Source organism: Lontra canadensis, unplaced genomic scaffold (assembly GCF_010015895.1).
Source record: "Lontra canadensis isolate GAN:19392208 unplaced genomic scaffold, GSC_riverotter_1.0 scaffold40, whole genome shotgun sequence".
In the NCBI taxonomy this organism is placed as follows: Eukaryota; Metazoa; Chordata; class Mammalia; order Carnivora; family Mustelidae; genus Lontra; species Lontra canadensis.
Genome location: NW_022631034.1, coordinates 11,259,989 through 11,275,829, shown reverse-complemented (window position 1 = coordinate 11,275,829; position 15,841 = coordinate 11,259,989). Strand labels below are relative to the sequence as shown.

Here is a 15,841-nt window from a genome sequence, read left to right as displayed (position 1 = left end):
TTCAATAATAATGAACTGCTTACAGATCCAAGAATTTGCACATAATTTCTTGATTCTAACTCACAGACTCCTCTGAAGGACTGCCCAACTTCCCACACCTGCTTTACTAGTTGAATTATTTGATGAAAATTCATTGCTAGAAAAACATAAGTTAAATGCTGTTAAGTAGGGGCGCCTGGGTGGCTCAGTGGGTTAAGCCGATGCCTTCGGCTCAGGTCATGATCTCAGGGTCCTGGGATCGAGCCCCTCATTGGGCTCTCTGCTCGACAGGGAGCCTGCTTCCTCCTCTCTCTCTCTGCCTGCCTCTCTGCCTGCTTGTGATCTCTGTCTGTCAAATACATAAATAAAATTTTTTTTAAAATGCTGTTAAATATTATAAAATGGCAATTCTGGCAGAAAAAATTCTCCAGATCCTATTTAAAGCAATATTCATAATCCTGGAACTAGACCTAGGGCTGGAAGGAACATTATGGGTCATCTAGTAATTGCCTTTTTAACATTTGGAGGTACTTCAAATTCATGTCCTCTGAATTCTAATTTAGGTTCTGCCACTGAATTGTTGGCATGACTTTGAGCAGGTCATTAAGCTTTATTGGCCTTATCCTTAAATAAAAAAGTAAGTATGAATAATCTCTGGAGTTTATTTTAACCTATATGTATACTGGTCTAAGGAGTCAAACTAAAACTTGTGCCATAAATATATTTTTTAAAGATTTTATTTATTTACTTGTCAGTACAAGCAAGGGGAGTGACAGGGAGAGGGAGAAAGAAGAGGCTCACCACTGAGCAAGTAGCCCATCTCAGGACTCAATGCCAGCACCCTGGGATCATGACCTGAGCTGAAGGCAGACACTTAACTGAGCCACGCAGGTATCCTGTGCCATAAATATTTTTAAACATTTTCCAGAGTGAACTACTTGATGTTCACTATAGGCTATTTAATTCTGATAAAACCCATTTTGAAACAATGCTAAACCAAGGCAATCTTTCAAAGCCTCTTGAGATCTTAATGTGCTTTTGCTATTTAGTTCTCAGATTATTATATATAACTATGGTTAATTTTAAGTACCAAAACTTACTTCAAAGTCAATGTTACATTTCTTTTAAGCTCATCATAATTACTATACCGTAACTCTTAAATATAGTATACCTCATGAAAGTTTTCTGCTTCTCGCTCTTTAATTTCAAGGTCAATGGCTCTCCTTCTTGCTCGTTCTTCTTCTATCTTTTTCTGTATTTCTTTTTCAGACAGTTGTCCAATCTTTTCAAACTTGCTTTTTAGATTTTTGGCTTGAATAGAGCCACTTCTTTTCAGTTTGATTAATTCTTCATATTCTCTACTCAATTCAAAGGTTTCATGTTCTTCCTCTTCCTTCAAAAAAAATAAAAATTTTTTTAAAAGATTTTATTTATTTGACAGAGAGAGAGAAATCACAAGTAGGCAGAGAGGCAGACAGAGAGAGAGGGAAGCAGACTCCCTGCTGAGCAGAGAGCCTGATGCAGGGCTCGATCCCAGGACCCTGGGATCATGACCTGAGCTGAAGGCAGAGGCTTTAGCCCACTGAGCCACCCAGACGCCCCCCCCAAAAATAAATTTTTATATACTAAATACCAGAAAATTCGTTTGTACAAAAAACCTTCCAAAATTTGTTCATTTCTTATTTGAAGCCAAAAATAAAAAACAACCTGTTCCCTAAATACAATGCCTAAATTTACTGATTAAAAGTAATGTTACAAATTTAAGACTTTAGATAACATCTTTTTAAAATACTTGATTATGGAATAATGGCTCAAAACTTCATTTAATATTTCATGATAACCTCCTAAAACTAAAACATGCATATCAAGATTAGCTTTTACTAGGAACCGTAGGAAAATCCATGTTTAGAGGAAGAAGAACTATAATTGTAAGAACAGTGGGCTAAGAGTCAGATACAAGTTCTAGTTATGACTTTGATACCATGTGGCCTTTTGCCTTGTCACTTAACCCCTGGACATGATTTTTTTTTATCTCTATATAGAGCCAGAGTATCCTAAAATTCCTCCTATTTTTGTTTTGATGATAGTCTATTAAGTTAAATATCATTCTTAATACTCAAGTTAACTGAATGAAGCCTTTCTACACTACTGTCTGGGAAAATCCCTATATTCAATGCCTATCACTTCTATTCTCAGTTTTATATTCTGCTAAGACAGAAAAGGAGTCCACCAAAATCGGGCTCCAGTTCTTTAAACCATTTGATCTTAAATACTTTTTATTCTGGTTTCCTTTGGAAACTCCTTTGGCTTTTCATAATTTATTACTAGTTCTTTGTATTCTTCTTAACATTAAACCCAAATCTCACTATATAAAGTGGTAAAAAAAAAAAAAACTGCTGTTATTCCTGGTATACTTTTCCTGGAGAAGGCCTAGAATTCTAGATGTGGGGAGAGGGTAGCAGGGAAGGGGAAAGAAGGTGCAGAGGTGGGGTCACAGTGGATGATATGACATGAGGCTTAATTTCTTGGTTCAACCAAAGGGGAAAAATAAAACATTCCTTTATACTACCTTCACTTTTTTAGTCTATGTGGGTGAAAACATACAATTCCTATAATACCAGAAACCTAACAAATTTGTTATGTACCTCCTGTCACTGGTTCCCAAATCATTCTGGTGAAAATTAATGATTGAACAAATATAAATCTAATTTAGAAGTTTTTTTAGACAATTCATTTTCACCATCCTTTATAAAATAAATGCTATTATGTTCTTTTAAGAATTTTAAGGCTAGACCTTGGAATACTTTCCTACAGCATATTCATGATATTTTATTATTACCTATCTATAGTATTTATAGTCTCTTGGTGTCTGGGGCAAGGAAGTAAATATCCCCACAGGCCCACTGCCCCAACCCATTATGTAAGAGGCACATTCTAAGAGATCGCAACCTCTGCATAGGATCCCATTCAGTTCCTAGATCAGGAGTTAGTGAGAGGTCCCCACCAAATTGCCTGTCAAATATGCTGCGCCACTGCCAGTTTGAGTCTGGGACAACCACTGCTCGTTTCACCCCGTCACTGGGCTGTCTGCTGATCCCTGACCCTGTTCATGTTGCTGCCAAGAGACCCCCCACAAATCAGAGATGCCGAGGGTGACAGTGGAATGCTGGCCCCTTTTTCTATTTCCTTTCTTCTGCCTACACAAGTGGCCATCCAGATGGAGGGTGTCCGCTGTGGGAAGGAAGTGTTTAGATGGGGCCTAGCAGCATCAGGAGGTGGAAAAAGGTTGAGAATGCACCACAGAGAGGCAAGGGACAGCAGGAGGTTTGAGAGCGCCATGGCTCAAAGTCTAGCACATGCTCCATTGTCCAATCAGCTTTCACTAACAACACACAAATTCAAAGATAAGGGGACTGCAGTTTTAATTAAATTTTAATTTTTAAATTTTACTTTAAATTTTTACATTAAAAATCAAGATGGCAACCCTAGAACATTAAACCTTATGCACGGCCTGTCTAAGCACAAGGTCCTGGGAGGGCACAAGTTGTATACCCATGAAGCTGATGCTGTATAGCCTATATATATATATTTATATATATATAGTCTGTACAGTCTATATATATATTTATGTATTTCACTTCAATACTAGAGAAATCATATTAAGATATTTATGAGAGTTCTATCTTCTAATTTAGAAAAATAAAATCATTCAAAGACTTGCGAACTGACGTTTCTATTCGTATCCATGGTTCTCTTGTAATTTTATTTGACTAATCAGTTTTATTTCAAAGAGAATAAATATAAATGGGCATATTAAGCTCTTTAGGAAAAATTCTCCATCTTAATGTAACCATGTAATTATGAAGTATATAGGAAGAAATATTTATTTAAGATACTATAGTAATATCTAAGTCACATGCAGTTATATATGTTTTAACCTAGTAAAGAAGAAGCAGAGTTATAGCAAGCTAGAAAGTGCTCATAACTATGCCAAAACTTGTACCAAGTGCCTAATATGCTGTGTCTTTTTTTTTTTTTTAAGATTTTATTTATTTATTTGACAGAGAGAGAGAGATCACAAATAGGCAGAGAGTAGATAGAGACGGGTGGTCGGGGGAAGCAGGCTCCCCGCTGACCAGAGAGCCTGATGCGGAACTCGATCCCAGGACCCTGAAATCATGACCTGAGCCAAAGGCAGAGGCTTAACCCACTGAGCCACCCAGGCATCCCAGTATGCTGAGTGTCCTTTATGTGAATAATAATACTTAAAAAGTTATTGTAAGATACTACTTGTAAAATACTTATATTAATAAATATTTGGAGAATATAGAATCTCACCTCTCCCATTTCTTGTCTCAGTTGTTCAAATTCCTGTTTTTCCATCTCTAGCTTATGCTTCCTTTCCTCCTCTGTTCGTCGCTTTTCTTCTTCCATTTTTTGTTTTAATAATTCTTCAAAATTAATTTCCAGTTTTCCCGGTGTAAGAGATTCTTGAGAAATGGTTTTGTACATCTCTGGGAAGTCATCATCTAATACCTATTTAAAATAATTCTTTCATTACTTTTGCCAAAATTACACAAACTAAAGAGGAATTTTTTTTTCTCTTTTTAGAAACTGTAATCACTTGAGTAGAAAGGCTTCACACTGAACTAAAACTTTGGAGACCTATATCTCTTCAAAAGTATAAAACAATAAACAAGGGAGTAATTACTAGAAAATATAAACACTACAGTATTTTGTGGTTACAGAGGAAATGGTGACCATCTCTTTTCCTTTCCAGTGAACACAAAGAAATCCTCTGAATTTGTACTACGAGTAATTTGAATTAGATATTAAGATTTTCTGATACTGAGAACACTTTTTTTTTTAGTATATGTGCTGCCGAAGCGAGCACCTGAGAACACTTTTAATTGAATTATAATTTATTTCCATTCTCCTAATTAAAATAGAGCATTTCCATTAAATCATGGTTTTGTCTGAATGAATTAGATAGCCCATCATGATTCTTTCATAATCAAGTAAAAATCACTCTTAATGCTGTAATTTTTATACTAATTTATTTACTGTCTAGTTAATTAAATAATAATAGTTAATACTTACTTAGAGCTGCCATGTAAAATACTAAGCACTTTACATGTATTGACTTATTTAATCCTATAATCCCATGAAGTAGATATTACTAATATCCTCCGTTTTATAGACAAGAAACTGAGGCACTGAAAAGTAACTTTTCCAAAGTCAACACAAATATTAAGTGGCAAAGATGGGATTCAAACATTCAAAAGTCTAATAAAATGATAAATAATGATTTAGATTATCTTTTTGTAATTTCACAAATTACATGTCTAAGTTGTGACCTTGGGCAAGTTATCCAGCCTGTGTGAGTTTCCCTATCTGTGATGACTTTTTTCATATAGTTGTCATGAGAATCAAACATTGATAGTGTGCCTGATACCCAAAGATAAATTCCCAATAGGAGGGTTTTTTTTAAAGATTTTATTTATTTGTCAGAGAGAGAAAGAGAGAGAGCATGAGCAGGGAGGAGGGGCAGAGGCAGAGGGAGAAGCAGGCTCCCCGCTGAGTAGGGAGCCCATGTGGGACTTGATCCCAGGACCCTGGGATCATGACCCAAACCGAAGGCAGTAGCTTAACCAACTCCGCCACCCAGGCCTCCCGCAATGGCAGTTTTATTATTACATTATCATTCCCTGTATTAAAGGCAATCCCTAAATTGCAAATAGAAACTTCGGTTTTTAAATTGCTGACTGGAATACATTTTACCATGAAAAGCAATTGCCTAATTCTGTTTTTCTATCCCCTGAAAGTAGAAAATAAATCTCTGGCCTGAATTGTGACCCTGTGGCTAAAGAAGACACAGGGTAATAAAAGGGAGAGAGTAATTATTTATTTGTTCCAAGTTTTATATATGACAGGTTTTACTGAAGAATAAGTTTGACTCAGAAACAATGTTTATGTGATTGCCAAAATTTTTTATTAATATATGAGCTAACTGAGCTGTAATACAAAATTAAAATATGGCCCTGGATAAGAAAACAACATAAATGAAGAGAAACGTTTCTCTTTCCTGATACAGAAATATCTCTAGGAAACTAGAGTTTCGGTTTAATGTAGTTTTCCTTCCCTGCACTTTTTCTACTAATGAATCATGGCAGTTTCAGCCTAAAAATCTGCCCCTGGGACTTGATCTCCTGATCTTCACAGCTACGTCTTGTCTATCTCTTCTGAACTTGCTTATTCTCCAAAAATTAAGTACCGTCACAATGTTTGTGGAGTTTCTGTGCAGAAATCATCTGTGAGTCAAGGATTACCTGGTAACACACACAAGATAGTTTTAAGGGACCCCTGGCTGGCTCAGTTAGTAGAGACACAACTCTTGATCTTGAGGTGGTCAGTTCAAGTGCCGTGTCAGGGTAGCATTTACTGAGCAAGTAAATAAGTTAATTATTTTTTTAAAAGATAGTTTTAATATACTCCACAAACATTTATAGGAAATTCGTTATGCTAGAACGCTTTGTGCCACATGCCTGATGAACAATCTCAGCCTCAGGGGTGTGCACAACAGCTATAAGCAATAATAATAAAGCATGAGTCCTCTGCCAGGGGAGTACTAAATGCTATAAGAATGCATACAAGAAAGTCTTTGGAACTTGTGTTCTCAGGAAAGGATTCCCAGAAGAAACAAAATACGAAGAGAAGACAGCAGAGCATAGGGAAAGCAAAAAGGGACATGTTTCATTCGGCATTTATGAAGTCTACAGCTGGATGAGAGCACAGTATTTTGAAGAAATTGGGAAAAATTTCATATGTCCGGAATAAAGATGGCAGATTAAGGAAGAATCAAGACATGAGTCGGGAAAAAAACACTTGGGCAATATTATAAAGAAATTTGTTTTGGTTTTTTTGTTTTGTTTTGTTTTGTTTTAAGATTTTGTTTATTTATTTGACAGAGAGAGAGATCACAGGCAGGCAGAGAAGGGGAAGCAGGCTCCCCACTGAGCAGGGTGCCGGATGCAGGGCTCGATCCCAGGACACTGAGACTATGACCTGAGCCAAAGGCAGAGGCTTAACCCCGCAAGCCACCCAGGTGCCCCAAGAAATTTGTTTAAAAATTTTTTTAGATTTAAAATTTTTAGATTTTTGCTTAAGGGAAGTGGAATTTTTTTTTTATTTTATTTATTTATTTATTTATTTTTGACATACAGAGATCACAAATAGGCAGAGAGGCAGGCAGAGACAGAGAGAGGAGGAAGCAGCCTCCCCACTGAACAGAGAGCCCGATGCGGGGCTCCATCCCAGGACCCTGAGACCATGACCTGAGCTGAAGGCAGAGGCTTTAACCCACTGCGCCACCCACACGCCCCGGAAGTGGAAAATTTTTAAGCAAAATACATTTACTTTTTTTTTTTTTAAGATTTGAATTATTTATTTGATAGAGAGACCGTGAGAGAGGGAACACAAGTAGGGGGAGAGGGTGAAGCAGGCTTCCTGTTGAGCAGGGAGCCTGATGTGAGGCTTGATCCCAGGACTCTGGGATCATGACCTGAGCCAAAGGTAGCCGCTTAACAACTGAGCCACCCAGGAGACCCAATAACACATTTACTTGAAAGAAAGAGAAGGAGAGAGTGAGAAAGAGAACTCGTCTTTACAAAGAAGAGTGGATAATAGACAAGAAAGCAAGTTAAACAGGAGTTGGTTTGAGGCGAGAGGTAACACGTGGGAGGAGATAGGTAACCCAAGCAAGGGATAACAACAGTGGAAATGAGGGGGAAAACTGATTGATTTTTAGAGTGATTTAGAAGGTAGAATGAATGAGAGACTTAGTGAGTGACTGGATGTGAGGCATGAATGAGAAGGTGGAATCTTTAAGGCTCCCAACTTTCTGATTTGAGCATCTAGGATGGGTGATGAAGCTAAATAAACACGTGGATATATGTGCCTGAAGCTCCCCCAGACAAAGGAAGAAAACCAGGTCATGATATCACTGAAACCAAAAGAAATGTTTCCATTGGTAGAGCCTGCCATGCTTGATCTTTGGGTTGTGAGTTCAAGCCCCATGTTGGGTGTAGAGTCTACTTAAAAATGTTTCAAGAAGGAGATACAGCCTTTACAAGTCAACTTGCTTGAAAATAGTTGTGAGATAACTACATTTTGCAAACATTAAAGTGGCATACGGTGTGTAACTTTGTGACAGAATTAAGTTTGGTAGCAATCACCCAGAAGTTGATGGGTGAGCATTTCAGAGAATTAAATAATTGTGATTAAATGCCTTTGGTCATTTCATATGTACTGGATGGGATAGAAGGTGAAATGAAAGAAGGAAAGGAAGGAAGGAGGGAGGGATCAAGGGAAGGAAGAAACGTGGGAAGGGAAAGAAGAATAGAGAGAATGGAAGGAAAGGTAGAGTAGGAAACTCCCCGCTTAGATACTTCTGGAAAACATGCCTTCCCAGAGAAGGAAGATAATACTCAATCCTCTAAGCCAGTCACAGCAACTTAACTTAATGTCGAGAAACTTCTCAACATTACACTGAAGCAAACATTTTTAACTGACTGGTGTTAATGCCATAGGAGACTTTAAAGCTTATTTGCTATCTCTACTTTGGACAGATTCCAGGAATAATATTCTCCAAAGTTTAATTCTTTTTCTTAACATTCGCTATTTTTTAATCTTTTTAAATTAAAAAAATTTTAAGGTTTATTTTTTTAAAATATTTTATTTATTTATTTGACAGACAGAGATCACAAGTAGGCAGAGAAGCAGGGGAGGGTGGGGAGAAGCAGGCTCCCCACCAAGTAGAGAGCACAATGCAGGGCTTGATCCCAGGACCTCGGGATCATGACCTGAGCTGAAGGCAGAGGCTTTAACCCACTGAGCTGCCCAGGCGCCCCTTAAGGTTTGTTTATTTAAGAGAGAGAGAGAGACAGAGAGAGAGAGAGAGAGTGTGTGTGTGTGTGTGTGTGTGTGTACAGGAGGAAGGAGCAGAGGGAGTCTCAAGCACTCTGTGCTGAGCATGGAACCTGACACGGGGCTCGATTTCAAGACCCCAAGATCACAACCTGAGCTGAAACCAAGAGATGGACAATTAACTAACTGTGCCACCCAAGCACCCAAATTTTAAAAATTTTAAAGTAATCTCTATACCCAACATGGGGCTCAAACTCACAACCCCACGAGTTGCATACTCTACTGATTGAGCCAGCCAGGCACCCCATCTTAATATACTCTTTAAAAAGCTGAATCGTAATGGCATTCTCCAGTTACATTCTATCTTACCATGCTTCTTCTTGCTTCAGCAAATGCCTTCTTTTCTTCCTCTATTCTCCTCCTGGCTTCTTCTTCTGCTTTCCTTTTTTCATCTTCTCTCCTCTGTCTTTCTATTTCTTCAAAACTGAGTTTGAGTTTACCAGGGCGGTAATCTTTTAAAATTTTTTCTGTGTCTTGGTTTTCCTCCTCTTCATTCACCTAATGAAGAAACAACTCATTACTAAGAACTGCAATTCATCAAAGGCAGGAATGAATTATCAATGAAAAGGCGCAGTGTCGGCCACCTCACACAAAAGTATTTTCTTGCCTTTAATATATTTGATCAAAATTCCCTTCCTTTATAATTTCTTATCTGATAAAGTATTCAAATTTGGAGAAATTCCAAATAAAGATGTACTCAAGTTAAATAACAGTTCCCAAGAAAGTCAATTTTTTTTTCCTTTTAAAGATTTTATTTATTTATTTGACAGATAGAGATCACAAGTTGACAGAGAGGCAGGCAGAGAGAGAGGAGGAAGCAGGCTCCCTGCTGAGCAGAGAACCTGATGAGGGTCTCAATCCCAGGACCCTGGGATCATGACCTGAGCCAAAGGCAGAGGCTTTAACCCACTGAGCCACCCAGGCGCCCCAGAAAGTCAAATTTTTAAATAGAGATATGGAGTGCTTGAAAAAATGTAAGGGATTATTTAAGAGTTCTATTAAAACTCTCTCAGAACTGTGGCAACTGGGTGATGCACTCAGTTAGGCAGCCGCCTTCGGCTCAGGTCATGGTCCCAGGGTCCTGGGATCAAGCCCCGCATCAGGCTGCCTGCTTCTCCCTCTCCCTCTGCTGTTCTCTCTTCTTGTGCTCTCTCTGTCAAATAAATAAGTAAAAATTCTTAAAAAAAAAAAAAAACCTCTCTCAGAACAAAACATAAAATATGTGTGTGTATACTTAACTATGCTTCAAGTATACCTATAGAGAGTCTCTTCTGTAGTAAAATAAAGTTCTCATTTTGTAATTTTCATGGGTATTTTACTATGAACTATGGTACTTTTCTTTATTCTAATCAGATAAAAGATTGCCTAGTACTATTTTTTATAAAATTCAAATTTTATCATTTTATAGTTAAAATTATAGTTAAATATTATTCATTGAAGTTTATGATTTAATTATATTTCTATTTTCTCTTGACAAAATTGACCACCACTGATAGCTAAGTGTACGTGTATTATACATTATAATTACCCAAAAGTAATTTGGGTAATTTGAAATAACATTTTCAAACAAATGTCTATAGAATTTAACTTTTGTAGATAGTCCTTAGAACATTAATGAAAGTTGATGAAGAAATTCTAAACTTCTAAAAAATTATAGAGATTCCATTAAAATTTTTAAAATTTTTATGAGATTTAGAATCAGTATTTTCTTATTTCAATTTTATTTTTTATTGATATAGTCATTAATATAATAACTGTTAACATTTTATAGCACTTATTAGATGCTAGACATTACTTTAACTGCATTCTGTATTAACTCACTTAACAATTTAAGAAGTACACAATTATTTTCACCATTTTACATATAAGGAAAGTAAGACATGGGGGGTTGAATACCTTGTCTCTGTTACACACTTAATAAACAGTAGATATGTGAATACAGGCAGTGTGAATCCAGATACATGAATCCAGAAGCTATGCTCTTAACCACTACACTCTATACTTACACACACACGCGCGCGCGCGCACACACACACACACACACATATCGATATACCTTATATGATAAACTGCGTATTCCATAGGAAACATTTCGTTATGTTCAAAACTGGACCAAAACTAAGTGTACATTTACAACTAGACTTGAAAGTATGCATGTGCTATACCCTGTCATTAAATACACTGAAGGCTGAACTAAAGATAAAGAGAAACCAGGCTCATTGACTATTTTGCATATTTATGATGATTTATAATATAAAAATAAAAATTTAAAAAGCATAGGGGCACGTGGTTGGCTCAGTTGTTAAGCTTCTGCCTTTGGCTCAGGTCATGATCCCAGGGTCCTGGGATCAAGGCCTGCATTGGGCTCCCTGCTCTGTGGGAAGCCTGCTTCTCCCTCACCCACTCCCCCAGTTTGTGTTCCCTCTCTCACTATCTCTGTCAAATAAAATCTTTAAAAGAAAAAATTTAAAGCATATTTGGTAAAATGTCCCATTAAGGGAAACTAGAAAATAATACAGATGCATTTTATATAGGAAAAATGTACAGTTTCAAAATCAGAACTTTTTATGTAGAAAATCTCCTTGAATTTATAGGAATGAATTTTATCTAAAGCCAGCTTCCTTCCCTAATAGTAAATGTTTTATATGTAACATTTATGTAACATGTATAAAAATATAATTTATAGCTTATATATCATTATATATAATGTCATTATATATAAATATATATGTTATAGGGGCACCTGCTGGCTCAGTTGGAGGAGCGTGCAACTCTTGATCTCAGGTTTTGTTTTGTTTTGTTTTGTTTTTGCAAGCAGTTTTTTAAATATTTTTTTTAATTTTTTTTTTAAAGATTGTATTTACTTATTTGACAGACAGAGATCACAAGTAGGCAGAGAGGCAGGCAGAGAGAGAGGAGGAAGCAGGCTCCCTGCTGAGAGAGAACCTGATGCGGGGCTCGATCTCAGGACCCTGGGATCATGACCTGAGCCGAAGGCAGAGGCTTTAACCCACTGAACCACCCAGGCGCCCCTCGATCTCAGGTTTGTGGGTTCAAGCCCCACGTTGAATATAAAGGTAATATAATAAAACTTAAAAATAAAATCTTAAAAATATATATGTTATATATATTTTAAAAATACGTTTTTTATATATATTTGTTTTACCATTTGCCGCCTTGCTTCTTCAAAAGCACGTTTCTCTTCTTCTAAACGTTGTCTTGCTTCCTCTTCAGCCTGCCTCCTTCGGTTTTCTTGTCTTTGTCTTTCCAGTTCTTCAAAAGTTAGTTTCAATTTTCCAGGAGAGAGTGATTCTCTTTTTGTCTCACTTTCTAGTTCCTCATCCTAAGAAACATTGTGAAAACACATCTATTAATCACAAAAAGAAATGCTGGTAACTTAACTGATTTGATTTGTTCCTAAAAAAACAAAAAAATAAAAATTACCATGACCAACGAAAGACACTTTGCTTCCTTGAGAGATCGCCGTTGTTCTTCGTATCTTTTTCTTTTATCTTCTTCATACTTGATCCTTTCTTTTTCTTCTCGTTCTTTCTCTAGATCCTCAAAATTCTTTATCTTTCCAGAAGTTTTATGTGATTTGACAGGTACCACTGTTATAAGTAGTGAATCATCTCCTTCCTAATTTATAAAATAGATAATTAGCAAATTTCTTGCTAACCAAAGTTTCGGCTTCATGGGACTTTACCTCCATTATTGGTGTATTTCATTACATTGCCATCAATGTTATGAAGAACAAAAATTTATATATATATTTTTTACCGATTTCTATTCAATAGTTCTCTGAATTCACTGTACATTGAGTTAATTTAACTGAAATCCATTGCTGATAACGTTCAAGGAGCATCTTTTTTCCTAGAAGGTGGTGTTAATACAGCTGTTTGGATAAAACCGCATGACATCATCTGAATTTAGCTGTCCGTGCACTAGTTCCACAAAAGGTGATATCCATGTGAGTGTACTCTCAATCAATTTGATGGTGGATAGATACAGTTTAAACACACACAAAAGTCTCTCCATGTAAGTTTTAAATACTTAACAAAAGTATTATTTAGTGAGGAAAAACAAACAGTATTTCTAAGTTATTTATAAAGCACTTATAGACAATACTCATTAGCATTTGGTCCTAGTAAAATATTCTTAAATTTGTTTTTAAAATTCATTTTAATTAGTTCTATTACATAATCTATTGTTACCTCTGAGCTTTTTAAAAAATAAAGTTATAATATGTAACACATGCCCCTAAAATAAAATTCCTTCCAATTTATGTGGCTGTAGTTTTAGGCACACCATCAAATTGACTGATGTTCAACTTTCTCTGTTAGATAAAAAGGGATTAACTAAAATATCTGTGGTTGTTGAACATTCCTTCATGGTACTAGTCACTGTACTTTCTACTAGTATGTGATAATCAAAACAAACTTATGAAGAACTCTGAGGAAAGAAGACAAATGAAAAAAACCCTGCTTTTAAAAAATTTTAGCTTTCAACAATCTCAACTATTAGTAACAGTTCAAGAAATATGTAGTCTTGACAGAGTATCTCAAATTGAGGCTTGTGTCTCTAACCATGAAAGCAAAAACATACTTTTTTTTTCATACTTTTAAGACACTAATATTGTTTGAAAGTGCAAAAGTATGATCTTGCTTTGCAAAATACTTTTGTCCTTTTTGTTGTTGCTCTAATTATAATAAAAATAAAAATGCTTTTAATTTTTTTATTAAAAGATTATTTGTGAATCAGATAATTTTAGGTGATGTTTCATTAAAGGAAATGTCCATTTACCTCTGGTGCTGATTCAGTTCCCGTATTGTTTATGTCCTCAATCTATTGAATGAGAATTTCATATCATTACATTACATTGAATTTCTGCTTTCTGCTTTTAAATATACACTTGAAAAGTAATTTAGCTGTGATTTATGGTAAATTTTCAAATTTATAATTTTTGAATATTTTTATGTTTCTCCAAATTAGCCTATTATGTCCTTTTAAGTGGAGATTAAACCTTACATTAATTTTTGTATTTTGACATAAAAATCAGTATCTAGGGAATATATTAAGAAAAAAATGAAAATAAAGCCTACCTTTGTAATTCTGGAATTTGAATGGACCAAACTCTTATGACCTGCTGTAAGCTTACAAGTAGCAATTATAAATTAGCAATTAAACTAAGATACAGAAACATTTCTCCATTCTCTGTCTCTGCCCCAGCCAAAGTAAAACCTATCATTAGTAATCAAATAATCATGACTATATTTTGCAATATCAATACATGGAAAAAATATAACTGACACAGTAATACAGGGCAGTGCACTAGCTTTCACATGGCAAGTTTAGTAGGGACAAGAACTTGGGTAGATATAATCATTTACTCTCTATTTTAACCACATCCAGGAGGGAAAGGCCCTCATTCAATAGAAGGGGTCTCAACTTGGACATTACTCATAAGAAACACCATTAGGGTAGCTTAAGGGGCAGGCTAATGTATGTAACAAACAGAAACAAGAGAGAAGATAGATGGTTTAAATAATGCAGTGTTTGAGATCTCAGGAAAAAGAAACATAAGCAGTGGGAAAATGAGAGAAGTTAGAAAGTAAACATTCATATTATGTTTTGACATGATTTTTAACATCAGTGGAAGAGTCTGGAAGTAGTTCATTCCTTAACCAGTCTAAGGGAATTCTGTTGTACCTTGGCTCATAGGAGGAACTAGACTGGCTAAGTCCCTGTTCTTCATCATTTCACTTTCCTTTTCTATATTCTCTGTCATGGAAGAATTAATACATTTTATTAAAATCCCAAATTTCTTGAAAAATAAATTCTGAATAATTTATTAAAAATAAATCAGATTTTACACATTAATTTTATTATGTTGTGTTTAGAATAATTTTTTGCACAATTATTTATTACATATATTGCTATGTAAATGGTGAAAGTTTTAGTGAGTGCTGTGTTCTACTAAGAAAAATGTTAAGCTATAATAAAATAATTACAAAATTATTTCTCTTCAGTGGCCTGGTTCTGTTGGAAGAGCATGTGACACCTGATCCTCAGTGTCACAGGTTCAAGCCCCACACTGGATGTAGAGATTTTTTTTTTTTTAAGATTTTATTTATTTGATAGAGAGAAAGAGAGAGAGAGGGAACACAAGCAGGGGGAGTGGGAGAGGGAGAAGCAGGCTTCCCACCAAGCGGGGAGCCTGATGCATGGGTTGATCCCAGGACCCCAGGATCATGACCTGAGCCAAAGGCAGATGCCCAGGTGCCTCTAGAGATTACTTTAAATAAATAAATAAACTTAAGAAAAAAAAAGTATTTACCTTCCAAAGAATGCTAACAATTCCTTGACAAATTACATTTGTCTCTCAATAAAAAGTTCTAGGAGAAATGGTGAGAAGCCAAACATTGAGAGTATAGGAAAGATAAATTCTAAATGTATTAACTCCAAATTTCTTTTACTTGCTGCTAAAACATAATCTGATTTTTATTAGCTTATGGTAAGATAATAAATTATACCTGGGGTGGCTTTTATTTTATTGTTGTATGCTGGCTTCATTGCTCATTTTAAGCCGCTGTTAAAACTTTAACAAAGACAGAATTTTATTTCCATTGGGTTTCAATAAACAAAGGAAAAGGTGAATTTGTCTGAGTGGCCATGGTGTCAGTATATGCACAGAGAACTGAGACATTCAGTTCTGTTATATTGTTGGCTCTCAGAAGCTACCACCAAAGAGATGCTTTGTAACTATTTCTTTTTTTTTTTTTAAGATTTTATTTATTTATTTGACATAGAGAGAGACCACAAGCAGGCAGAGAGACAGGCAGAAAGAGGCAGGAGTGGGAGGAAGCAGGCTCCTTGC

The 15,841-nt window shown here is 35.8% G+C and overlaps 1 protein-coding gene across 6 annotated transcripts in view; it reads right to left on the bottom strand.

The window, feature by feature from the left end:
• NEXN (nexilin F-actin binding protein) overlaps positions 1-15,841 on the bottom strand; it is a 56,146-nt gene that overhangs the window by 6,252 nt on the left and 34,053 nt on the right. For 5 of the 6 annotated variants that reach the window (XM_032870176.1, XM_032870173.1, XM_032870179.1 and 2 more), the window contains 6 exons: positions 13,768-13,809; positions 12,409-12,603; positions 12,131-12,307; positions 9,274-9,462; positions 4,318-4,515; positions 1,151-1,372 (listed from right to left, as the gene is read on the bottom strand). In XM_032870176.1, coding sequence (XP_032726067.1) covers positions 1,151-1,372; positions 4,318-4,515; positions 9,274-9,462; positions 12,131-12,307; positions 12,409-12,603; positions 13,768-13,809 — 1,023 coding nt within the window. The remainder of the gene's footprint in view (positions 1-1,150; positions 1,373-4,317; positions 4,516-9,273; positions 9,463-12,130; positions 12,308-12,408; positions 12,604-13,767; positions 13,810-15,841) is intronic. The other variant, XM_032870177.1, reaches the window with a different exon arrangement.